Source organism: Portunus trituberculatus, chromosome 27 (genome assembly GCF_017591435.1).
Source record: "Portunus trituberculatus isolate SZX2019 chromosome 27, ASM1759143v1, whole genome shotgun sequence".
NCBI classification, from domain to species: Eukaryota; Metazoa; Arthropoda; class Malacostraca; order Decapoda; family Portunidae; genus Portunus; species Portunus trituberculatus.
This window is the reverse complement of record NC_059281.1, coordinates 14,128,840-14,153,329: the sequence shown is the minus strand read 5'-3', so window position 1 is coordinate 14,153,329 and position 24,490 is coordinate 14,128,840. Positions and strand designations below refer to the sequence as shown.

Below are 24,490 nucleotides of genomic sequence, written 5' to 3'. Positions count from 1 at the left end.
GACATCAAGGAATGACTGGCATACTTGCCCACAAAGCTGCACATACACACACACTAAAAAATATATAAGAAGATTAGAATGGATACAGATGAAGGAAATGGAACTACCAACATTACAAGATAGAAGAGAATGAGGAGACAATGTACAAGATAGTCAATGGCATTGAAAAGATAGACAAGGAAGACCTGGTGCTGGTAACAGAAGATAGAAGGACAAGAGGTCATGTAAAGATCAGGATGAGGCAGTGTGAAGGATATTGGAAAATACAATTTTGAATAATGAAGTTGTTACAGCACATAGTGTGCATAACCTTAAGGAAAAATTGGATAAATGGAGACATGGAGACAGGACACTATGAGCCCTGCTCGAAGCCTGTACAATACAATACAACACACACACACACCTTGCAGTGTTGACTGCAATTCCGCAATGGACGATGGTTCATGTCTGTACAATCTGGACTGTTAAGACAGACAAAACTAAATCATGCTAATAAACAAACACTCTTAAACAAATTTTCATAATGGAAGATCTCTTATAAGTCACTTTTTATACATTACAAATATCATAAACCATTACTCCTTGTAACTAAATATACACTTACATGTAATGAAGTGATCTGATGCACAAAGGTCAACACAATGTTAAGTCATGAAATCAATGAATATGAATGATGACATATAATCCTTCGGTTAAAAACTGTGTGCACTACTCTCCACGAAAAAGAAAGCATGAACCAATGATGCTGTGAATGTTGAAGCATCCTCCATCCTTGCCCCTCTCTGTCTTGCACTCTGTACACACACATTTATGAAAGCAGAGTGCAGTGTGCTGCTGGACCTCCAAAAGCCTGCAACTAAAAGAAAGGAGTCAACAAAAGTTCATGTTTAGCAATCATTTACCTTCATGTCATCTTATCAATCTGAAATTGTCAAAACTGTTCACTTATAATCACATTTGTGGTACAAGAAGGTATATATAAAAAAAAAAATATATATAAAAAAAAAAAAAAAAAAAAAAAAAACAGCCCAGCAAAGCCACACTATTCGCAACAGTCTCAAAATAACTACTACTTGACAACTTGTTTGCTTACTTGGACTGCAGCAGAGTGTGTGTGCCACTCCCTTCTTGAACCTCTGGAGCACCTTCATGTGTACAATAAAGTGCTGGACAAGGATACAAAGAGGCGCTTCCCTTGATGCCACGCCATTGGTGCATCACATCCTGTTGGACAAACGCAAACCCTCACTGCACTCAACCAACACCCAGGGAAAATGTGACACAGCCACTCATTCCTCCTTACATATACTAACACCACTCACAAACACAAACAAACTGCACTCATCAACAGCTAACAAATAAATACAAGTCAGCCACTCATCTCTCCTTTCTCCTCAGACAGAGATGCCTCCATAAAGAAATCAATACAACACAGATTGATCACATTCATCTTTGACAGAAACAAAGTTCAGAGAAAAACTGAGAATCTCTACATCTTACAATTCAATCATTTCATCTTTTCTTCATTACAAAATTTCATGAACTGTTTCACTGCACACGCACACACATGACCTTACTTGCATGAGACGTGGTGTCCTGCCTCCTTGGTAGAAATAAGGGAGAATGGACTGGTGTTGATACCATCAGGCTGGTTGTGGTGACCCTCAATCCTTGCTCACATGCTCCATCACAAACTTCATGACTGGAATCTGAGAGAGAGAGAGAGAGAGAGAGAGAGAGAGAGAGAGAGAGAGAGAGAGAGAGAGAGAGAGAGAGAGAGAGAGAGAGAGAGAGAGAGAGAGAAAGGTTTGGTTACAAGATATTAGGCCAGTTTATCTTCTGGAGGGATATGAATGATAGCTTTGTTTATCATTCATGGTTAGTCTGTTCTTTATTTATAATCTAAACTGGAAGCTTCACATCTCCTCTCTTGCTAAAACAGCTTCTATGGAGTCAGGCATTCTGAGGTGTCTTTGCCAATTTTTTTTTACACTCCTGAGTGCTAACTCTGTCCAAGGGTCTTTCTGTCTTATCCTCCCATGTATGGAGTATCCTTCACATGTACCGGGTGGTTCCACTCACATAGCTTTATTAGATAGGGTGGAATCAAAAGCTTTTCGTCTTATCAACTCCTCTCCTGACTGACTGTCATCAACCTCTTTCTCAATGCTGGGATGTTGCATCTCTTGCATTCTTGTGGTAAATATTGACAAGAGGTCCTTTGTTTGCCATGCCCTTTGCCTCCTTAGACCATCCAAGCAAATGCAAATTTGGTCTATTTTGGTTCCCCAACTCAACCAAGACAAATTTAATCTAAGTTAACCTAACCCTAAAACTAAACTAACCTAAGCTAATCTAATCTAACCTAAACTTATTATAACTATTTTTAGCGCGATGAGCTCATTTTCAAAAGCATCAATACGAATCAGAAATAGCTCACCATGCGAAAAAAAAAAAAAAAACTTGCTAGTCTACCTACTAGATGTGAAGCACAGTGAGTGTACAGTACATACTAGGTAGTAGGAAGTAAGTGTGTGTGTGTGTGTGTGTGTGTGTGTGTGTGTGTGTGTGTGTGTGTGTGATTCACCACCACCACGGTCGCCCGCTGGTCACCCAGCCGGTCTTCCCCATTACGGAGCGAGCTCAGATCTATATTCCGATCTTCGAGTAGGACTGAGACTACAACACACTGTGTGTGTGTGTGCCATCACAACATGCAGCGTGGCCTGCGCTGCTGTCAAGGACAGATACTAAACATTTACCCAACTTCACCTCATTTACAAGGAAGGTTTCAAGACATTTTTCTTTCTAGGGCATGTAAGGGGGCTGGCAAGTAAGTGGACCTTTTTATTCGCCTTATGTTGCCCTTGAACAGTTTTGCCCTCACTTAAAAGGTACAGCTCCATGTACAAACACGAAGAAACTGAGATGCAAACACGGTTGGCGGGAACCCAACTTTATCTTTTCCTAACTTACTGTCTTGTATCTGTCATGACACCTGTTACTTGAGGAGCCTGAGAAGTAATTAGTCTCATTTACCTGTGTGGCGAGTCAGGGGGCTGCATGACAGCTGAGGCGCCGAGAAAGGCGGAAAATATGACAGAGTAGGGACACATATCTTTACAGGAGACTAGCTCAATGGTTGCCCTCTTCTTCTTCTTCTGTGGACTGTTTTCCTTTTTAAACGCTGAGGTACTGTCTCTGCCGCGGGTCCATTTTGGCCTCTCCCATTTCCTGTGAGGAAAAACAAACACACAAGCCAAAGACACAATACCACTTCAAATGCTTATACATTTATGTGTAAGCCCCGGCCTGTCTGCTGCGCTGTCCTACGCAGTTCCCATGTTTCCATGAGGAAGGCATTGATTGCATGACTTGTCTCAGACAGGCGTTCTTTCTCCTCCCTACTCCCCCACAGGCCCAGCACAGTTATTTATGATCCCAGCATCCTCCTCCCTTATCCTAGTCTCCCACTCTTGCCTTATTATGACCTCTACGACTGCCGCGCCGCTATTAACTTACTTCTCTGCCTCTCAAACCCATTGTCATTGCTCAAACCATAGTTCAAACCTCCAACATTCTACTATATGTAGTGTTCCACCCGAATCCACCGTCTCCCTCTCCCCTGTACTAAAGTCGCAGTCCTGCTGGACTGGCGTCTCCCGATTTCTGGCTTTTACCTGTAGCGTCTCGGTCCTTTCCTTTGCCAGTAAGTTGCTTCCCTAGTCTCCCACATGCCACTGCAAGGCCTCAATTTCCCCCTTCCTTCTATATAATTTTAGTGTTGACTTCCCCTCCATTCCTGTCCACCAGCTAGCCATTCTACTGTCTTCTGTTCTTTTCTTCACCTCCTTGGGGCCTATTCCCAGTCCTCTTCTAAATTCTCCCTCTTCTTCCACCTCTTGATCTCTCTCTCTCCTAAGTGCAGTGTTACTGCCTTCTTTCCACACCCGTTTTGCCCATATCTGTCGTCACTCATCCCTTCAATTTTGCTGATGAAATTTAACTTTCCCTTAACAACCCTCTCCCTGAATGTGCTCCAGCCCATATGTGTCCCCTCTGACTGCCTCCTGTATCCCTTGGCACTCCCAGCCCCCATCTACCAAATACATGTATTCTGCATTCTTTCTAATCTCATTTAAGTCACTTTCCATCACTTTGTCAGGAAATCATTCACTTTCCTCATTAATTTTTCCATTTCCATTTTGTTTAGCTGGTTAAGTCATCACTGCCTCTATTCTTCTACCTTCAGACTCGACACATTCTCACTGTCAAGCATCGCCTCACCCCTCAGGAATCCGTAATATTCTCTGCCATCTTTTACACCTTTTTCTTACGGACTGAATTACATTTCTCACTCTTAACTCTAGCATTCACTGTCTTTTGCTTCACCACTCACTGATGGCTCGTATTTACTGCCCATGCATTCTGGTACTCGCTCAGCCTCCTCTTTCTCAACTGCCTGCATCTCATTCCCAAACTCATCAAGCACCTCAAAATTCCTGCCCACTTACTTTCCTGAAATAGCTACATGTGTACTTATAATAATACTTCCTCCCTTGCTAGCTCTCAATCATCAGCATACTGTACCTCCTCTATTCTCCATATAACTGCTCTCCCATGTACACTACCACTCATTCATGGCAGTAGACTGTACTTGATGAGATTGCTTGCAGAGATAAAAACCATAATTTGTGTGGCCAAGTGTCAAGGTTGTATTAGTGTATGAAGAATAAGATGTCAAAAAGAAAGGGGAGATATAAAAAGCAAAAATAATATACAGGGGTCCCCCCTTCATGCGCGGGAAAAGGATCGAGAAAATGTGCGCATATATTAAAAACGCACTAATCGAATAAGATTGGAACTGGGACCTACCAAGACAGACCCCGAGACCCCCCCCTTGTTACTGTCCCCAAATTGATCATTCCTGAAACATAAAACATTATTATTCCACATACAACAAAGCTTACATACATATAATGGCTGGACAGTGAGCTTACAGGGGAAGGTGGGGGTTATGAGCTACCTTCACAATATTATCCTTAGCACGAGGTGATCCCTGCTGCACTAGTACTGTATTCATGGTATCTTTATATTTCACCATGTTATGCACTGTAGACTCCTTATCAGTGTCAAATCTGCCTATTTTGTGGAGTTTTTCACCTGCCTCAACCTTTGCTATAATGTCTACATTCTTTTGAAGCGAAAATATTTTACATTTCTTGATAAGCTTACTGTCCTTCACTATACCTGTAACACCCTTCGTATTTTTAGGAGCCATATTCCAAACCTAGAAAGATCACAAATATGTATCACCAACCTACAAAGGTAAAAAATATCATAGTTCTTAGTAAACTTGAAATATGAAACTGCAACACATGCAAGCTGGAACACAGCGTCGGTCTCATTGATTCTTTGTTGTGTAATGTTTAATTTATATATTTGGCATGTGATTATTACTGTTATTAAATTATTATTTCTTTATTTTTTATTTATTTTTTTTTGGTTTTGGTTTAACACAATTTTTGTTCTAAGAATGAAAATTCCTCTCGCCAAGTGCACATACTTAGAAATTTTGCCCATTGTACAAGTAGTAATGGAAACAAAGTGAGGGTGCACATGCAGCCAGAAATGCATTAACCTAGGTGTATACTAAAAGAGGACCTCTGTATAAATGTTTAATAATAATAATACATTCATTACCATCAGATTAATATATCCTACATTTTCAAAAATTATGGAATGCAAGAGTTACCATCTACAAGGAAAGGATGGATTTCTTTGAGATTCTAAATTTTTAGTGTGACATTTTGCAAAAAAAAAAAATCCATTTTTGTGCTTACCTATTCTAATAATGCACCTTTGTTTCACATGTGAAAACTACATACAAATGAAGGGGGTCCAAGGATTGAGAGCATCACCACAAAAAAAGGTTGGATGACTGAGCTAACTAACACAAGAGTGTTACAGATATATATATATATATATATATATATATATATATATATATATATATTGTGACCTATAGCGCCTGTAGGCATACCTGAATATATGTGGGAAGCGCTGTTCAGCTCAACAAATGGCATAGCTTCAAAGCGGTATGTGGTGAGATTCGAACCTACGATCCCATGCTCACCACTTTATCCACTATGCCACCGCCTCCCTTGCTTGCTTTTTCCTCTCTCATTCCTAGGAGCACATGAAATTGATGTTCAACTCCCTCTTTATTATTGCATCAGTGTCATGACCAAAGTTAAATCACCACCCATGCTTAGTTGAATTTTTAATTAATGGAGATAGCAGGGAGAACCTTCCCAGTGCAGGGTCCAAAGCCAACCTTGTATCCCTCTCCCTGGCAGTATCCAGTCATGACAACTTCATCACCATCTTGAAGGAACTTCCGTGTCTCTCCATTGCCAATGTCGACCGTCTTGCTGCCTCTCCAAGACAACTCCAGCATTGAGCCAAAGGAATCTTCAGTCTGTTGTGTACGAAAAAGTAAGTACTCTTAGTGGTCCAGGAAATTGACGTCTGCTTCACTTTCTGTCAGAATCTCAAAACATGGATTCCAATTTAAATTGAGCAAGAAAGTCTGCTATACTAAATTTTGTTAATCCAGCCACAGAACATGTGACATCAAATAGATTACTATTCTAAATAGTGCACAAACTTAAAAGATCTTTCACTCACAGGTCCCGATATGGTGCCTGACGCCAGAAGGTCTCCTGGACGCATGTTGCATCCAGTGACAGTATGATGGGCAAGCTGCTGTTTCATGGTCCAGTACATGTAACGGAAGTTGCTGCGACACACTGTCCCGGCTTGCTTACTCCCTGCACCTGTGCCAGTGTCAAGAAATTAGTATCATAGCTTGCCCACATTTGCTTATTTCCCAGCAGCACTGAGATTCAAGGCTAGGCTAGAGGAAATGAATAATGGAAGAAAAGTTTTTGTGGAATGTTAGGAATATATATATATATATATTTTATTTATGTTATGGCCTATAGCCCCTGTAGATTTACTTGAAGAGGATGTATAGGAAGCACTGTTCAGCTTCCACCCATTAGTGGTGCAGGCAATTTTATTTATAGTGGTACCCATATTAGGGCCCATATCATCACCCAAGTGCATCTTTGGTGTGACCACTATATCCATATCCATGCACAACATCCAACAAACTTTGCAACTCACTGCTGATTCACTCATGACCACTACATCATCCACATAAAGAAGCACACATGAGTGAATCAGCAGACAAGTTGCAAAGTTTGTTGGATGTTATGGAAGAGACTTTGGAGTCAGGTTTATTGGTGGGAAAAGTAGATCTATGATAGTAAATAGGTCATAATGCAGTATGGAAAATTGGAGAGAAAGAGTTGAAACAGGCACAAGAATATAAGTACTTGGGGATGTGGGCGAGTCTGAGTGGGTGTGAAAAGACAAAATGAAAAGATAAGTTTAGTGAACCAGTGGGTAGGGTAATTGAAAAGTACAGCTAGAATGAGAAAAAGTAAATATGATGTGCTGAGACAAGTGTGGAAAAGAGTGGCTGTGCCTGGTATAATGTATAGTATACATGTAATTGCACGGAATGAAAGTGAAAATGACAAGTTCAATAGAAGTAGGGCAGAATAGAGTAGCTAGAATGACACATAAGGTGTACAGCAGTAGAAGTTTTGAGAGGTGATATGGGATGGAGCACTTTAGGGAAAGACTAATAAAAGTGACACTTAGGTAAGAGATAAGGATGGAGAATATATGATGAAAGGATAGCAAAAAAGGTGTATCTGTGGAATGAAAGTGGAAGCAAAGGGACGAAGAGGTGCATGAGTGACAGAGAAGAGCAGATTACAAGTTGTATAGGGGATGAGAATGGATGGGAGAAATAGAAATGAACGTGAATGGATCTTGACACGAGGAGGCAGAGTGGGAACTGAATGGGATGAGGAAATGTTAGTGAGATAGACAGTTAGGTGAAGTGTAACCAAATATATGGAAGAATGATATAGAATGAAAAAGTACTCGAGAATAGTACAAGGAGAAGGAGGCCTTGATGTTTGACAGGTGGTATGATAGCAGCCTGGGTAGTGATCTTCTCTTCTGAGTGAAAGGATGATTGAGACTGTGAAGGAATTTCGGGAGAAAAAGTGACGTAGGAAGTATGAGTCTGTATTGGTATGATATGTTTGGTATGCTTAATTGTGCATGTTACGAGTACATTAATGAAGGTTGTCCAGCTAGTAAACTGACTAACTAACCATCTTCGCCCTCTCATCACTGCAATGCTGCATCCCTTGCTACCTTCTACTGCTATATTCATGCCAGCTTGTATTACAAAACTCACACCAATAATGAATTTCTTGGTTCAGTTAATTAAAATATAGCAGTAACATGAAAGATGTATGAATGTGTCCAATAATGATACACAGTTTCTTTAAACTTACTTTTGATACCAACTTCCAGGTTGATGTTGAAATTGTACTTCTCGTCATGAACCAGGTAGGGGAATGGCTTGGGATCCTGTGTGTAGTTGTCCACCAGGAATGGCTTGAGTGCATCCATGGTCACAACCCACGGGGAGATGGTGGTGCCAAGGTTCTTGGCCAGGAAGGGGCCCAGTGGAACGTACTCCCACTTCTGGATGTCACGAGCTACCAATGACAGTTGTCAAATCAGAATGCTGTCATCTCAATAATCGTGTAAATCTTACATGGACATAAATATACAGACTATGTAATGAATTTCTAAAATAAAATGAGGAATTTTATGGTTTAGCAATTACTTACCACTCCAGTCATTCATAACCACCATGCCAAAGATGTGATTATGGGCTTCTTTCACACTGATGGGCGTTCCCAGTGTATTGCCACCCCCTACAAAGAATGCCATCTCCAACTCAAAGTCCATCAGGCGACACGGGCCAAACACAGGTGGCTCATCATCCTTGGGTCTTGTCTGACCATTAGGCCGGTGAATGGGAGTGCCAGACACAACCACGCTGGAGGCTCGCCCATGGTAGCCAACTGGCAGGTACTTCCTGGAATATTTAGGAATTTCAATAATCATCACTTCAATTCTTAGTACTAGTAGGCATCTTACATTCCTTTATAGAATGATAACTTCCCAGTGAAAATGGATTTTGAAGATTCTCACCAGTTTGGCATGAGTGCATTCTCCTTCCCCCTGAACATGGTCCCAACATTGGTGGCATGATCCAGCGAGGAGTAAAAGTCTGTGTAGTCACCAATGTGAGCTGGGAGATACATCATTGCTCCAGCCTGAGGCACCAATGCCCTGAAACAACACATTTACTCCTCTTACTCCAGTTATATTTGTTATGCAACTTGAAAGGACCAATGCTGTTGAATACATAAAAGATATGAAAACAGGACTTCTTATGAAGATTATTATATATTCTACAGACTCACTTAGCTCTCAGCTGACAGTCATCCCTCAACGTAGGCTGGTCATGGGCCAGCAGTGTCTGGATGGTGGTGCGAGCCTCACTCCAGGCAGCGGGACTCAGGCCCATGAAGCTGTTCAAGGTGGACTGGAATAAACAAACAAATATATATGACTGACTAGTGTGACATTAGGCAGGGATGTACAGCTTCCACTACCCTGTTTAAGATACTGACCTACATTATAAAAGATAAATAAAAAAAAGAAGGGGACCTCCTAAATGAAAATTTCAAATCAAGTGCTTTATTCTATGCAGATGACAGATTACTTATGACAAGGGCAGAAGAAATGAGCAGGATGATAGCTTCACTCACTAACCTGTGCAACCACACAGGCTTCAGAATAAATGAAGACAAGAGTAGCAATATAATATTGAATAAGAAAGAACAACAGGAAAAAAAAAAAAAAAAAACTAAGGATAACAGGATAATTGCTTCAAGACCCACAAAGATAACTCCACTAAAAGGCAAAGAAATTACCAAATTTAACATTCCCAGTAATAGCATAATGCTGTAACTACATTCTAATTGGCAAAACATTTTTGGAAAAGCATTGTGCTGTCCACAATTTTAACTGGATCTAGATCTGAATAAAGAAATTATGAAATTACAAAAAGTAGAAAATTCAGTTTACAGGGCAATCATCCTAGGAGCACCAAGTTATACTTAAGTCCCAATACTAAGAAGAGAGATAAGATCTAGTACTATGGAGAAAATAATAAGGCAAAACCAGCTAAATTATATGAAAAAAAAAAAAAAAAAAAAAAAAAAAAAGCTGATGAAAAGGATAATGGAGAAAAGGCCACAACAACAAAAAAAATTATTGGATTCCAGCAACAACAACAGTCGTTCAGAATCAAAATCAATTGAAAAAAAAATAATAAGATTAGGGACTGGGATAGTAAGAAATGGCAAAAGGAAGAAAAAAATTTTTTTAACAATATATAAAAAGTGGAAAAAAAATTGAGTGGAAAAGAAAATGTATGACAATAGACCGGCATCAATAGTCTTTTTTTAAGCTTGATCTAACAACCCGAGATTAAAAGACAGGAAGAAAAAAAAAAAAAAAAAAGGATCTTTTGTGAGGCTTCAAAGCATTTCTTGTGGTGGTATCCAGGCTATGGAAAAAAAAAAAAACAACTTTGCAGAGGTCACATATAGAAGAAAATAGTATAGGACAATTTTTGACAATCAAAGATACAAGGGAAGAAGGAAATAGTGTATGAAATGTGGAAGAGGAGAGAGAGAAAGTCAGCGGAAGAACTTCATGAGCAGGGTAGAATAAAAAGATAAGAAAGAACATCAGGGAAGTATCAATACAAAGGCCAAGCTTCCCAATCTACATCTAGCTGGCCTGACCAGGTAAGCTCCCCGCACTGGCTTTACTTGGATAGCGGAGCGACATATTATGCTATTCCCCTATCATTTAAACTTCCTTGGTCTAACCCTGAAGTCTAAACATATTCAGTAAGAACATTCAAGTTAAAAGAAAGAATTCCTAGCCTTCACTCGTAAGGGATCAAACCATACAAGGAGGTCATGACTTAAGAGATGTAAGTGATCCAAACCAATAGTCGTATTTCAACAGCCATACCTCCTTGAACACCTGCTGCTGGTTCTTGAGTAGCGGCCCAGTGAAGAGATGAGCGATGACGGACAGGTCCAGGATCAGGTCGCCAATAGCCACACCAAGACGATGAGTTGCCTGTAAAATGAGTACATACATATTCACCATTCCACACTTGGCGACTACAAATAAATAGTCATTACGGCGATGATTGCGCAACACGGGCAATCTAAACACCAGCAAGCATACTAATAGCAATTGTGGCTGCCTTATTGAGGTGACAATCCTGAGTAAGGTTTATTGAAGGGACACGGGACAAATTGAAGGCATGCTAGTCCCATTGATCATTCGTTATACATGGCTTACAATGGATTTCCATACAATAATGGTTACAGCAATGGTTACTTTATTAGCATTTTTGTCACGTTATGGAGAGCGAGGCGCTATAAGAGTAAGCACGTGGGAGGACATCTTAATTGTGCGTCTGTATGCCCGCGTATGAATGTGCGAGTGCGTACTGTGTGACTATATGTGCTAAAATTAAGCGTGCGAACGATGAGAAAACCAAACCTCTTTTTCTCCCTTCATATACCGCAAAACCATTGCGCTATCCAACAATGGAACCAACCATGCAACCTACTCATCACCACTCCCACAAACATTACCAAGAAAAAACAAACAAATGAATGAATAAATGAATAAATAAATAAATAGAGCTGGAAGGTGGCGCGATAAGTAAAGGTGCATGGTATCAGCCTCGAACCCCTTGCACACCTGTGACTGTCGGGGTCTCACTAAGTTACCTCTTGTAGTCATTTGTAATAAAATCAACACTTGCTCTTACTAATATCTAAGTGCGAGTTTGCCTATTACTGCATCAACGAGCCATCTTCATAATTTACCTGAATGCCAAAGGACACAAAATAAGTTAATGTCCTCACTACACATTACCTATTAAACGTGATGTATTCTCTCAGGTGCTTTCTGGCGCAAGATAAAATAAAGGTGTTAGCCAACCGCAATTCCCGCATATGGGTTCATGCCGCTTCAGGCAAAGTTCACAATTATTATTGTATACTAATGAACCTCCGCCTGGTTACCAACTTCCCAGCTCCCCTCCTCGTCCCTCCCCGCCCAAGGACAACCCCGTTATGTTCAACACAGCATCGCATCGTCCTATACATGCCATCATGATGAGTGAGACTGATATAGTAATTTACGCTTTTACAATGTATCGTAAACAAACAATTATGAAGCGTCTAAAAGCGTGAAGCACCAAACAAAAATGCGTTAATGGGCAAACACTTGTTAGTTGTCAAGGCACATATACAGTGGTGGCACGATGGTTTTACTGACAAAAACGCTCTTGTATCTCTTCATTATTGTATTAAACTATCAAATTTATGTAGTAATGGAAAGCAATATATACAATAGACCGGCTGATAGACATCACCCAGCATAAGTTACCATGTGTGCTATTTTACAGACATTACAGATGGATACTCACATTATCAGTTGTGGAGAACACTCCGTAAGGAAGATTCTGAATGGGAAAGTGACTGTCAGGACTGACTTCCACAAAAGACTTCATTTTAGAACACAAGGGCAGCTCAACGACTGACGTATACCTTTCCTTGCTTGCTGGACCACCACTGACTCTCAGCAGCTTGCAGTACCAACAGCAGCGTGGTGGTCACGTGTAGCATTTACTTGTTGTCAGAGGTCGCCCTTTTATACATTTCATACACGAATACAGACCCATTTCTCTCTGTAATAATATCCAAGGTCCATCCAGTTATGAATGATGTTTAAATTTAGCCATCACTTCATATTGTTAATTGATTGCAGATCCTAATATAATTATATAATTTGTAGACAGCTGAGAGGAGGAAGGGTTCTTACCGGGGGTGTGTCGCGACGCCCCATTCTCTGATTGGTGTATTCAGGTGACTTGTCGCTATTCCTGTGCTGTGATTGGTGGAGTTACAACCTGCCTGACCTTCAGATTCCTGGCTGGAGGAAAACGCGGTTTTTGAGATATCACCATTACTATTCTTACTATTAATTTGTTTGTTCTTCATATACAGCCGAGCAGTTTCTAGTAGTATGGCCTCTGCATCTGCGAATGTAATAAGCAGCTTATTGATACACGTGAATACAGCGCAGTCAGAAGAGATTGGTAGACAATATATAAAATCATGTAAGAAAAACCAATAAACATACAAATTTAAGCATTGATATGATTTGGATTCCACGTTGCCACTGCTCCTTTCTGTCCGAGGCTCTACAATCTACTCGTCTGTAAACAGCATTAGAGGTTATAATCTTTTCTGATCGAGATTGCCTCGCCCGTGACCTCTGTCCTTAGGCCTGGTTCTGTGACAACTTGTTTGGAACTTTTCCGAATTCACATTCCATTTCTAAGATTAACGTAATTTAGTAAAACACAGAAGCGAACCCAAACACACGCTTATAGGTAAATTAGATGCATGTCCGGTAAAGTAATTGGCACTTGGCATCCGTCCAAACCCACCTGTACGCGGACCCAGCAACTCAAGTGACAGCAAGCGTGTATGTCAGAAACGTAAGAATAGAATTATGGCACATACGGTAGCGTTTCAGAATGGTCGTAAAAGGTATCTGTAAGTCGTCACAGCAGCAGTACTGTTCGTTACCAGTCATCTGGGTAATTTTGCAGTAGTGGTGGGACGAACGTACATGCAGAGCCCAGAGGGGATGGATTACTTTCTTACAAGAGCATCCTATGTTGAGAGAGAGAGAGAGAGAGAGAGAGAGAGAGAGAGAGAGATTCGTGAGGATATGTCACAAATTATCCACAACGGACTTGATCAAGACTGCATAGTACACATTAAGAACTTGCTCTTCTATTTTACTTTCACATAAAAGTTACATAATTTATTCTGCTTTTCATATTATACAATGGAATAAAGAAAGTCTATACTTTCTCGAACTTTAGTGTTTAACAAATTTATATTTATGTATACAACATAGTGGTTCCTCATAATACATCTTAAATGTTTTACAAGAATTCAAGGAATACACTACTTAATTCAGTACGTTCTACTCCCTCCCAAACACAGCCCATTGACTGGGTTATTGGAATCAGGTCTCTGCTTATGGTGTGTCTAAGGGAGTAGTTTACCTACTCTGTCCTAATGGAATGCGTGGAGGACAAACACTACGGACAGAAAGAGCAACAACACAGATCAATCACGACTTCTATAAAAAAATGTATACACTAAAATATATGTTTTGTAATCTACATTTACTATGATGATTAAGAGGCAAAAAGGTTTTATGTGATCCATCAAACTACAGCATCTCACTATCCTCCCATGTATCACTAATTCCTCTCTACAATGGTTCAGCATAACAGATTGTCTTCCCTGATTACTCATTTCCATTCACTGCACAAACACACAAACATCAGTGGTCAAATACTAAAGCAAAACAAGACTTTGTTCCCACAGTACAAGGAGGGAACATTCTCTCCAGTATCATGTAGGGTGTTTCACTGTTTGACTAATGCTTACTTTACATAGTTTAGGGAGTCTTGATTTTATGAAATATTTACACTTGACATTCTATCTTCCCTTTTTCATGCAATCTCATATTTGTACACTTCTCTTACCACTAAAGGGTAAGTACATATAAGGAACAAAAGACATTACATCTTATCTATTCCTCTCTGGTATAAAAGAGAACGAAACATGTGCAAAACTTATATTATTTGCCTACTAGTTATCAAGCACATTTCTATTCTTTTGTATTTTATTCTCCTTAATAACATTGTAGAATCCTTCAACATCCAGGGATCATTCTCTAACACTTCAGTTCTTACCTTGACTACCACTTAGCAGGCTTTAATTTGAGTTACTAGGGGTTTTCAAGAATGTTTCCAGGACCCTAGTGAAATTTTGACAAGACTAAACAATCAATGGAAAATATCCTCATAACAACCCATTGAAGCATTTGTGGCTTTTGAAAATCTTAAGTTCGCAGTGCTTAAGAATACAAGCCCAGCTAAAAAAAAAAATAAATAAATAAAAAAAAAATAAATAAAAATAAAAAACTTTTTACAACCGTGTTTTACTCACCAACATGAAAACTCATGACTTTGATGCTGTACATGTATATCAGCTATGTAATATCTTTCATGCAAATTGAATGATAACTCCGTAAAATGACAGATTTTGAGCAGAAATGGTCCTGTTTGGTATACTCAATCTGCCTCTCAGTGAAACACTTTCCTGTAAATCATGACATGCAACAAAACTTACAGCTAGAAAAGGAAGACCATTAGAAATAATTTATTGCAAGTCTGGAGTGAGAGGAACTGCTTAGTGTTCTAACCATTCTGAAGGCTGGAGGCACTTATCCTCTCAAGTGTATGGTGGAGGAAATTAAACATGTGTTGCATCTACTATGATTTATCTTGTTAATTAGAATAAAAATTCATGCAATAAAAATATTACCTTATCCTGGTGTAGTTTGGTATTGAATTTCTTTGTGAATAAGTATTATTACACTATTACTCGTTTTCAAATAATTAATTTAAATAATTAATAATACTTGAGAACCCAACCTTATCAGACTGTGAGGCACCACTGTACTGTACTTGGCTCCTAATAGGACTCACACAGGAGAGGCACTACAACTCCATCTTGCTGAGAGACAAGGGACTACAACACTGGTTACCCTGAGCCCTGGACAACTTAGCTTATAATCTGCTTGATTACAGACCAAAAAAATTCATTCTAATATTCAGGCTTGCTTAAATATATATCATGTACCAATCTAGTTCCCTAGCTGCAAGAATAAAATTACTTTTATGGAAATAAGTTAACCTAATAGCTCCATCTTCTCAGGCATTGTGGATGTGGCCGGAAAGTGTAAAGCGAGGTGGGTGCTGCACTACGGTTGCCTTCCCTCACTCACTCCTGCACTGTTTCTTGCTGGTCAGGCAAAGTATATGAGTTGCAGTGCAACTGAAAGGGTGTGCTAATCTCCAGCTAACCCTGTGCAGATGTGGGAGTCATCAGGATCAGCTTGCAGCCCTTCTTCACCACCCAGAGGCTCTCCAGACACTGACAGAATTGGGTCTGCAACACAAAAGTTGTAAAGGTTATTTCACATCATAACAACATTTATATACATAACTTTTAATTTGATCAACAAAATAAGATGGACACTAACCATTTAGGATGAGCTTGGAGGAGACCACAGGGGAGGAAGGGTCCAGGGTTGTGGTGTGTCCCCCTTCACTGTCACTTAGGATATCCTCTTCTTTCACTCCACTACCAAGCCCTCCTGTCAGACAAAAAAAAAAAAAAAAAAAAAAAAAAAAAAAAAATGTTTTGGCTGTATTAATTTTATCTTTTACTCATTCTTGTTTCCTTGCAAGGACATTTTTTATTCTCTTATAAACTATAAATAACAATGGCTCAAGTCTGAATAAATCCTAAACACCTAAAGGAGTACAATGAATTATACATTAGTACAATCTTCAATGCCTTACAGAAAACATAACAGCTCTTGTATGACATCAACTGCTGCAGGCTGAGACTCACCATGACTCAAGAGAGAGGCTCGGCCTACACCCGCTCGAGACACAGCTGACAGGTGCAGTGGAAGCGAGTCCTGCAAAATTCAGGAATGTATACAGAACAAAGCTTACAAGTAATGATTGAATGGCAGTTGAAGTAATAATGGAAAATAACTATTAATATATGGTGGCTTGACTTCTTTTACTACATGAAAATATAATATAATACAGGCAACCCCCTTTAACGAAGGTTCACACAACGAAATTTTGCTACAACGAAGGTTTAATTTTACTACCATCTGCTCATTTAATGAATACCAAACTCGTTTTAACAAAGTTTTATCCAGGTAATTTTTTCCAAGTTTGAAAGCCCAGCCGTATCACGCAAGCCGACAAGCTTCTGAATACACTAGCAGCCGCAAATACTAAGGCCTGCCTCAGGAGAAATCCTGGGACACCTGTAGAATCAAGATCAAGATCAAGATCAAGCCTCTCGTGAACAACACGCACCACTCACTCCCATAACAGCGTCAGCAACAGCTCGTCTTCACTCGCTCAATTTCCCACCAAAACTCCTTGCTATGTGGCCTAGCATTCCTAAGAAGACCAGGAAGTCTCTTACTCTCGAAGTGAAGCTGGATATTATTCACAGACACGAGAGGCGAGAAAACTATAGCATTGCTGGCCACCATCTTGACTCCATCTACTGTCTCTACTATTTTCAAGCCAGCAGACTATTAAGAAGGCTGGTGAGACTGTATCTTCCTTGCAAGCTAAAAGAACCACCTGAACTCGTGACTCTACAATGGATAAAATGGAAAGCCTTGTGGAAATGTGGTACATAAGTTTTGTATGTGGTACAATGATGCGCCTTTGTTTACATTCCACAGGTTGCCGGTTAGTGTCTTTCCGTTTCACTCTCCCTCCCTTCATAAATTTAAGATCATCAACATTATAAAGCTACGTACATACATACATTAGTGTACATTATAATGACTTAAATTAAATTTAACTGCCTAAATATTAAACTTCATAATTTTTACTTTCATTAAACCTTTCACCGTACTATGATGCACTCTCGCTTTGCTTACTCTCAGTGGAAGTTCAAGTCAGGGGTTAAACTTGTTATAATCGATTTGCTTAACGAAATTTCACTTAACGAAGTGTTTTTTAGGAACGTAACCCCTTCGTTAAACGGGGTTGCCTGTGATAGAGAATAGTATGTAAGAGAAAGGATAGCATGAAGATTTTATGTGATACTAACCATGTTGCTAAATCAGCTTCCAAGAAGTTAGGTGTCCTATGGCGTCTTCGTCCATTTTCTCTCCCTCCCAGCTGCTTGCTCTGTACAAGGGCCTTATCCGCCCGTGTATGGAGTATGGCTCTCATGTCTGGGGGATCCACACACAGCTTTACTAAACAAGGTGGAATCTAAAGCTTTTCGTCTTATCAACTCTTCTCCTCTAACTGACTGTCTTGATTCTTTAAGTCACCGCCGCAATGTTGCATCTTTATCTGTCTTCTACCGCTGTTTTCATGCTGTCTGCTCTTCTGAACTTGCTAACTGCATGCCTTCCCCCTCCTGCGGCCTCGCTGCACAAGACTCTCTACTTCTTCTCATCCCTATTCTGTCCATCTTCCTAATGCAAGAGTTAACCAGTATCTTCACTCCTTCATTCCCTACACTGGTAAACTCTGGAACTCTCTACCTGTGTCTGTATTTCCACCTGCCTATGACTTAAACTCTTTCAAAAGAGGAGTGTCAAGACATGGAAAGGACATTATAGTGATAGCTCTGCAGCAGCTCTCTCTTATCAAGAATTTCACAGAACCAAGAGGAGCCAGTAATTACATACCTCTACTGCTTCAACCACAATAGCCCGAGAGCTCTTGTCAGAAGGTGAGCTGGGGGCCAGGGGGTCTGCCAGCTGGGAGGAAGTGCTCAAGAAATGCTCCTGTGTCTGAGTGTCAGCTGAGTCTGGCACCACCACTTCTGAGGCAGAGTTGCAGCTACGGACTTGTACTCCATGAGACAACAGTGCACTCTGCACCAGTCCATTGAGCCTTGAGTGGAAGTCTTCCTCATTGTCATCTGTAACACAAGAGTATCAATACTATTTAAGAAGTCTTTCTCACTGAATATTATTATCAATTACTTGAACATTCAAATCTAGATTATCAATGACTCCTATTTACTTTAAATGCATACATGTATTGGTAAAATTTGAAGCATCTTATAATATTACAGCTCAGCAGGAAAGTTGAAGGCACTTCCACTTTACATTTTCCCTCATGATACCTCACCTGAGTTTATGATATGAGAGAAATTGGCAGCAGGTATGCAGAGCTTGACAGTGCTGACAGAGAGATCCACACAGTCCTGCTGGGCGGATCCAAGAGGGGATGAAGATTTGCCTTCAGACAGGGCAGAGAGGGCAGGTGAAGTTGGGTTGGATGAATTAAGAAAGGTGGCTGGAAGTTCCACCAAGGTGGACTGCAAAAGACTGAGGGACTGTTGGTTGTACAGGTGTTGACACATATCTGGAGGAGAAAAATTCCAAGTTGAATGATCAATGTGGAGAGAAAGAGAAAGACTACACACTCATTCTATCTATCAAATGACATCATAAATGTTTCCTTTCCTGTTGAGAAAATGCATTGACATAAAAATGTAAGGAATAAAAGAGACGAACCCAATGAACATGACGGTTTTTTTTACAGGTAATTCCTAATTCCATGAGAACACATGTCACCTGTGCTCTGGATACTCACCACTGAGCCCCAGTTCCTGCACAGAGGGTGGCAGGCGTCTCTTCAAGTTCCACCACTTGCCACGCAGCCAGTGTGGGGATCGGCAGGCAGGCCACACCCGGGCCAAGGCTGTCCAGTCTACCTGTGATTCGTCCCCAGCTCCACAAACACTCAGTCTGCACCAAATAAAGCTGTTACACACACTCAGTTTCTACTAGCTTACATAGCTTACAATGACTAGTATCAATTTTACTACAATTTGACTGTCACTGTTATCAAGGGATCACACCTCAAATGTTAAAAACTTTCTTATCACTTTGATTTCAATGCAAGTGACTGAATGGCTACTTTCATTGAAACAGAGAGTATGGATAACTTTAGCATTCAGAAGTTGGGGTCAAAATAAGTTAATTAAAGGAACATTTTCTACATCACCTGCAGATAAGTTGAACATCATCTGCCTTGCTCCATTCCACTCCTGATGTGCGCTTCCAGTTGAGGTAGTTGAGCCACTTTGTGCGGCACTGCTTCTCTGACCGAGTCCGCACCCTTCTGGCCACCTCCCCCCAAGAAATTCCACTAGTCACCTGAAGCATGTATCAAGTGAACACTCAGTGATGGCTGCCACTTACCAAGGATGAAAACATGCAAATTGTACAAGTGAAAAACACTCAGTTATATAAGTTTGGTAGGCTTGGCTTTCACAGAGGCAGATGGCTGGTGTCTAACAGTCCTCTCACCTGCTCCCCTGGTAGTACTTGAGCCAGGTCATACACTGCAGCTGCTAGTCTGTCTTCCTCATCAGGGGACCATGTGCCTCTGTTACAGTGTTCATTGAGGAGTCGACAGCGATCCTTGACTGAGGCAGCAGACCTTCCTAAGTGTGCAGCGATGGCCTGCCAGTTGTTGCCGTGTTTCACGTGAAGTTCCCTTAGTTTATTGACTTCCTCTGATGAATACTTCCCAATGTGATTGTGGTTGTCGTACAGTCTGTCCAGGAGCGTGGTTTGTATGGTAGTTATTGAATTTTTCCGAATGACTCTACCTGATCAGTCATCACTGTGGGTGTTATTGTGACAATGTATCACATTATCACATGTATAATACAGTAACTGCTTCATCTGGTCTCAGTCTACTAAAAATTCAACAAGACCACATAAGGACCTTCAGCAGCCCTGCAGCTCACCTGATAACTCTGCGATAGATGGAGAAGAGTGGGCGGTTGAGACCCCTTGCTATCACTCTGTAGAAGCCACTGCGTTCCTCTTTGGACATCTTGAATATAACGGAGCCTGGGTCAGACACTCCCCGCTGGGCACAGTACTGCTCAATATTATGCTGCAGCAGGTCAGTCTCCTCCCTGGACCACATGCCCTGCCGCCAAGCATGTCCCCGCCAGCGTAGCATTGCTTTGTCTTCCCGGGAAGTGAACCAACTCTGGTTGACACTTCCATTGTTGGCCTGTGAGGAAAACTTCATGAAACCTGAATAATCTAACAATTAATTTCTTATTTCCTCTTTCAATTCTCCAAAATATTTACATTATATAAGTAGTTACAGCATCTTGAAGAATGATGAAAACAAGAGCTGCTTGATGAGTATTCTTGTGTACTAGAAGATAAGAAACACAATAATGTATGGTTATGCTGCCTCACCTCCACCTGACCAGCAGCAGAAGACTGGAAGTCCACTTGTACCTCCTCTACACCAAGGCTTTCACTTTTGTTGATACCACTCTGAAACAATGTGGCAACAAAATATTCACCTTTGCAAAAGCAGATATTAAATTATGTTATTCCCCATTATATTTCTGTCAACGGACACAGACAACCACAAATTGAAGGCAATTTGGGAGAAGACTAACAGGTCATATCTGTTGTTCCTTTACTCAAAAGAAAGCAGCAGCTATGGGATGAAGAATTCAAGACTTGATTGTCAAATTTTACACACACACACACCTCTGGGTTAGTTTCAGCTAGGGTTTCAGTTGCCTGGAAGACAGGATCAAGCTCCAGCCCATCAAGGCTGTTGAGACGCATTATCACTGTCGTGGGGCTGCCAGACTCTTCCTCTCCAATGCTTCTGTCAATGGGGCAATATCAGTCAATATGTCATGGGTTTTGTAAGAGATGCTTATACAGTTTTATAACTTTCAGAATCTATTTACATTGTTTCATAAAGCAGATTCCAATCTTTACTTGTCACAATAGCTCAACAAGAGCCATAGCATTATATGTATTGATACCAAGTCTTTCAGGAGATAATGACAAGAAATCTACTTTTTATGTTTAGAGTATCAAATGCAATCCAACCACTTTGAGTAATAGATAAACAATTTAATAGATACACAATTAAATAACAGAAAACAACATGCAGTACTAACCCCTGAGAAGCAGTCTTGTCAATGGCACTGGTGAAGGCAGGAAGATTTTCCTCTGAGAACCCTGAGAGTTGGGACTTCACCTCCACTGCTGGCACATCTACTTTAGTGGAGGGAAGAAGGTCATCATGGTGGGAGCGCTGCTGTGTGTCAGTGGCTATCAGTATCTTGCTGACAGTATTAGCTTTGGACTGTGACCTGGCTGACACTTCTGAATGAAGCAATGTTTTAGAAGTGCTATCATGAGTGATCTGTTTTTGTCTTATATGCCCAGATGGAGAGGAGAACTTGGTCACAATGGCATTACTCTGTGCTGGCTGGGTCTGTACTGTCCGCACCATTAGGACTGGGCTATTCTTAGGCTTCTTGGGAGTTTGCCCTGAGGTCTCTAGAATCCTAACCATCTCTGGTCCATCCTCAGAGTGCTGAGGGGACTTGCTCTTCTTAGTAAAGTCTGCAAGATCTGTTCCAAGTGGTACAGCAATGATGTTTTCATTCAGACTGTCCACCACTATCTCAGCTCGAACTGTTAAAAAAGCAGGTTTACTATTACTATTTAATCCTATACAGTCTCCTATTAATACACAAGCTTGATATCTCCATAAAAAGCAATGGCTGAAAAAATAAACATCATCAATAAACATTAGCTACATGTCATAACATCGCACTGTGTTGTAAATTTACGCTGGGGCTGGCAGGGGCCATGGCCACATTCTCCACGAGTCTCCAAAACTGATCTCCATAAATCCTAACAAAGCACAACTACTTTTTCGTGCTCCACAAAAATCCCTTTCCATAATATCAAAGCATTCCATGGAACTCAAAGAGATTCTTCGCCTACACTCACCCAACTGGCCACTGTTGCTGTACAGCAGTACGCTGGTAGTCTGTTCACTTGAGTCCAGTTCCCCCTTGCTATTTCGTGCTCCTGTTGACCAAATTTATCAGTTAGATTCATCCACTTGAGTGATACCTTTGATACATGTTTCAATTAGTTAATCTATCAATTAATTAAACATAAACTTACAAAACAACAAGAAATGACCATGACAACATTGGATTTAGGACTGTTTTATTCTGGGAGTGTATTATGTTAGCTGCATCATCTCATCACGTAAATTTTAAAACCAATCCATCCATCAAGAACACTCACCCTCAGCATCTGGCACCACCACCAGACGGATCTTCTTGCTTTGAGGGAATGCATCCTCTCCCACCTCCACCACCTCCTCCACCTCCATGTTTTCTGGAGGAGAGAAGCCTGAGTGATAATGATTACCTCTGAAATCCTTCATGGCTTAAAGAACACACTAGACAAGTACACCCAAAAGGACTCCTTGACATGTCACAAAATAAACTTGTTAACCAATGGCAACCTGGTTTTTATCTATACTAAAATAAAATATTACTGTAAGCCAGTAGATTATACTTGATCACAGCTGCCGTCTAGCATGATCCTTCTCTCTAACATTACTTTCATGAGGAATGCAAAGATAGTAACCTGCAGAGAGAGAGAGAGAGAGAGAGAGAGAGAGAGAGAGAGAGAGAGAGAGAGAGAGAGAGAGAGTCTTCTCTAGTTCATCTTTCACCTTGAAACGGTACTAGTGTTCAGGTCTCAGGCTTCTACCATCATAAAACATTGAAATAGCCTATAACTACATCTGGCTCATTACCTTATTGTTCCACCAATAGACAGGACACCGACAGCCATAAGCCCGTGGTCCTGTCCCACTGTCACCACCATATTTACACCTCACCACACATTGGCCAGAATATAACACGTGTGGTGACAGCAATTACCTGCTGTCACAACCACCTCCACCACCATCTCATTCTGCGCCCCGCCTCACCATGGCCTGCCCCCGGCCCCGCGGCCCCATGACCTGCCCTCCCTTCCCCGCCACGCCTCCGTAGGGCACAGTTCCCACCACAAACTCGTCTTGGTGCCTGGGCCTCACGCATGGCACAAGGTGCGCCCCCAGGCCCCGTGCACCAGCTGGCAGGTGAGGGTGGTGGTCGGGACTCACCAGCTGTGGCAGGTCCAGGATGTGGCGTGCTGATCACCTCGACAGACCACACATTCGGTCCTCGGCCGCCGCGGTTCACGCAGTAAAGTTCCCATACCTTGCATTTACAACCGTACTTATCTTAAATAAAACTGTAGCTTTGCTTAATGAAAAAAAGATACCGGAAATATACTTGAATGTATCCCAATTTACTACTGACTGTATAATTAAGTAAATACCGGAAGAACATAACTGCGTAAGAGTTGCTGAGCTCTACAATCTATTTAAATTATGTATATTTTCGATCATTTAGTGATGACGCTTATCTAACTGTGAAATATTGATTTATATTTGTTTGATATTCTTATCCTTCATAGGCCGAGAAGCACCGCGTCGAGCAAGACAACCCCAGTAGGCAGCCACGAGCAATGCCACTACGTCGTCCGTCGGTGACGGTGCGAGCGGCGAGGTTCTCACACACACACACACACACACACACACAGATGTATATATATATATATATATATATATATATATATATATATATATATATATATATATATATATATTTTATGAGAACTGCCATACATTTTTTGAGAAAAATATATAAAAAAAAGGGTCACACACACAGAGAGAGAGAGAGAGAGTAATCGATCTAAGAATTCTAGTTATCTTCTACATTCAGAATATCTATAACAATTAGCTGCAAGATGGTCAAATTTCACATGACTTAAGCTGCTTGAGTGTCGCGCGTGTACG

The 24,490-nt window shown here is 40.8% G+C and overlaps 2 protein-coding genes and 1 long non-coding RNA gene across 5 annotated transcripts; all 3 read right to left on the bottom strand.

Moving 5' to 3' along the window:
* Positions 1-282: 282 nt before the first annotated feature.
* On the bottom strand, positions 283-3,729 carry LOC123509389. Its single transcript, XR_006676187.1, has 4 exons — positions 3,040-3,729; positions 1,578-1,709; positions 1,094-1,224; positions 283-856 (listed from the first exon to the last, which is right to left on the bottom strand). It is a non-coding gene; the product is annotated as an uncharacterized LOC123509389 (long non-coding RNA).
* Positions 3,730-6,172: 2,443 nt separating this feature from the next.
* LOC123509388 (fumarylacetoacetase-like) lies at positions 6,173-13,832 on the bottom strand. Its single transcript, XM_045263674.1, has 9 exons — positions 12,931-13,832; positions 12,536-12,796; positions 11,056-11,166; positions 9,429-9,550; positions 9,154-9,294; positions 8,787-9,037; positions 8,445-8,651; positions 6,691-6,839; positions 6,173-6,481 (listed from the first exon to the last, which is right to left on the bottom strand). The coding sequence occupies exons 2-9, from the start codon at positions 12,617-12,619 to the stop codon at positions 6,284-6,286; spliced, it is 1,263 nt and encodes a 420-aa protein (XP_045119609.1). The 5' UTR covers positions 12,620-12,796; positions 12,931-13,832; the 3' UTR covers positions 6,173-6,283.
* A 157-nt stretch (positions 13,833-13,989) lies between these two features.
* On the bottom strand, positions 13,990-23,811 carry LOC123509386. 3 transcript variants are annotated; one of them, XM_045263673.1, is made up of 15 exons: positions 23,753-23,811; positions 22,879-22,971; positions 22,573-22,653; positions 21,729-22,251; positions 21,304-21,424; positions 21,001-21,081; positions 20,532-20,806; positions 20,086-20,335; positions 19,781-19,932; positions 19,367-19,521; positions 18,899-19,135; positions 18,451-18,686; positions 16,620-16,689; positions 16,246-16,359; positions 13,990-16,151 (listed from the first exon to the last, which is right to left on the bottom strand). In XM_045263673.1, the coding sequence occupies exons 2-15, from the start codon at positions 22,964-22,966 to the stop codon at positions 16,051-16,053; spliced, it is 2,484 nt and encodes an 827-aa protein (XP_045119608.1). In that variant the 5' UTR covers positions 22,967-22,971; positions 23,753-23,811; the 3' UTR covers positions 13,990-16,050. The 3 variants fall into 3 exon arrangements, with proteins under 3 accessions (XP_045119608.1, XP_045119607.1, XP_045119606.1); XM_045263672.1 differs by having other exon boundaries at positions 21,304-21,427; positions 23,753-23,810; XM_045263671.1 differs by lacking the exon at positions 23,753-23,811 and adding an exon at positions 23,399-23,743 and having other exon boundaries at positions 21,304-21,427.
* Positions 23,812-24,490: the final 679 nt, after the last annotated feature.

What these genes read in the sequence shown, in the direction of transcription:
- LOC123509388 (XM_045263674.1), bottom strand. Translation starts at nt 12,619, where the DNA reads ATGAAGTCTTTTGTGGAAGTCAGTCCTGACAGTCACTTTCCCATTCAG. An exon ending in CCTGGAAGTTGGTATCAAAA is followed by an intron (nt 6,840 to 8,444) that starts GTAAGTTTAAAG and finishes ACACTGGCACAG; the next exon opens with GTGCAGGGAGTAAGCAAGCC. An exon ending in CAGGCACCATATCGGGACCT is followed by an intron (nt 6,482 to 6,690) that starts GTGAGTGAAAGA and finishes CGTACACAACAG; the next exon opens with ACTGAAGATTCCTTTGGCTC.
- LOC123509386 (XM_045263672.1), bottom strand. Translation starts at nt 22,966, where the DNA reads ATGGAGGTGGAGGAGGTGGTGGAGGTGGGAGAGGATGCATTCCCTCAA. An exon ending in GGTGGTGCCAGATGCTGAGG is followed by an intron (nt 22,654 to 22,878) that starts GTGAGTGTTCTT and finishes TTTGGTCAACAG; the next exon opens with GAGCACGAAATAGCAAGGGG. An exon ending in AAGTACTACCAGGGGAGCAG is followed by an intron (nt 19,933 to 20,085) that starts GTGAGAGGACTG and finishes TACATGCTTCAG; the next exon opens with GTGACTAGTGGAATTTCTTG.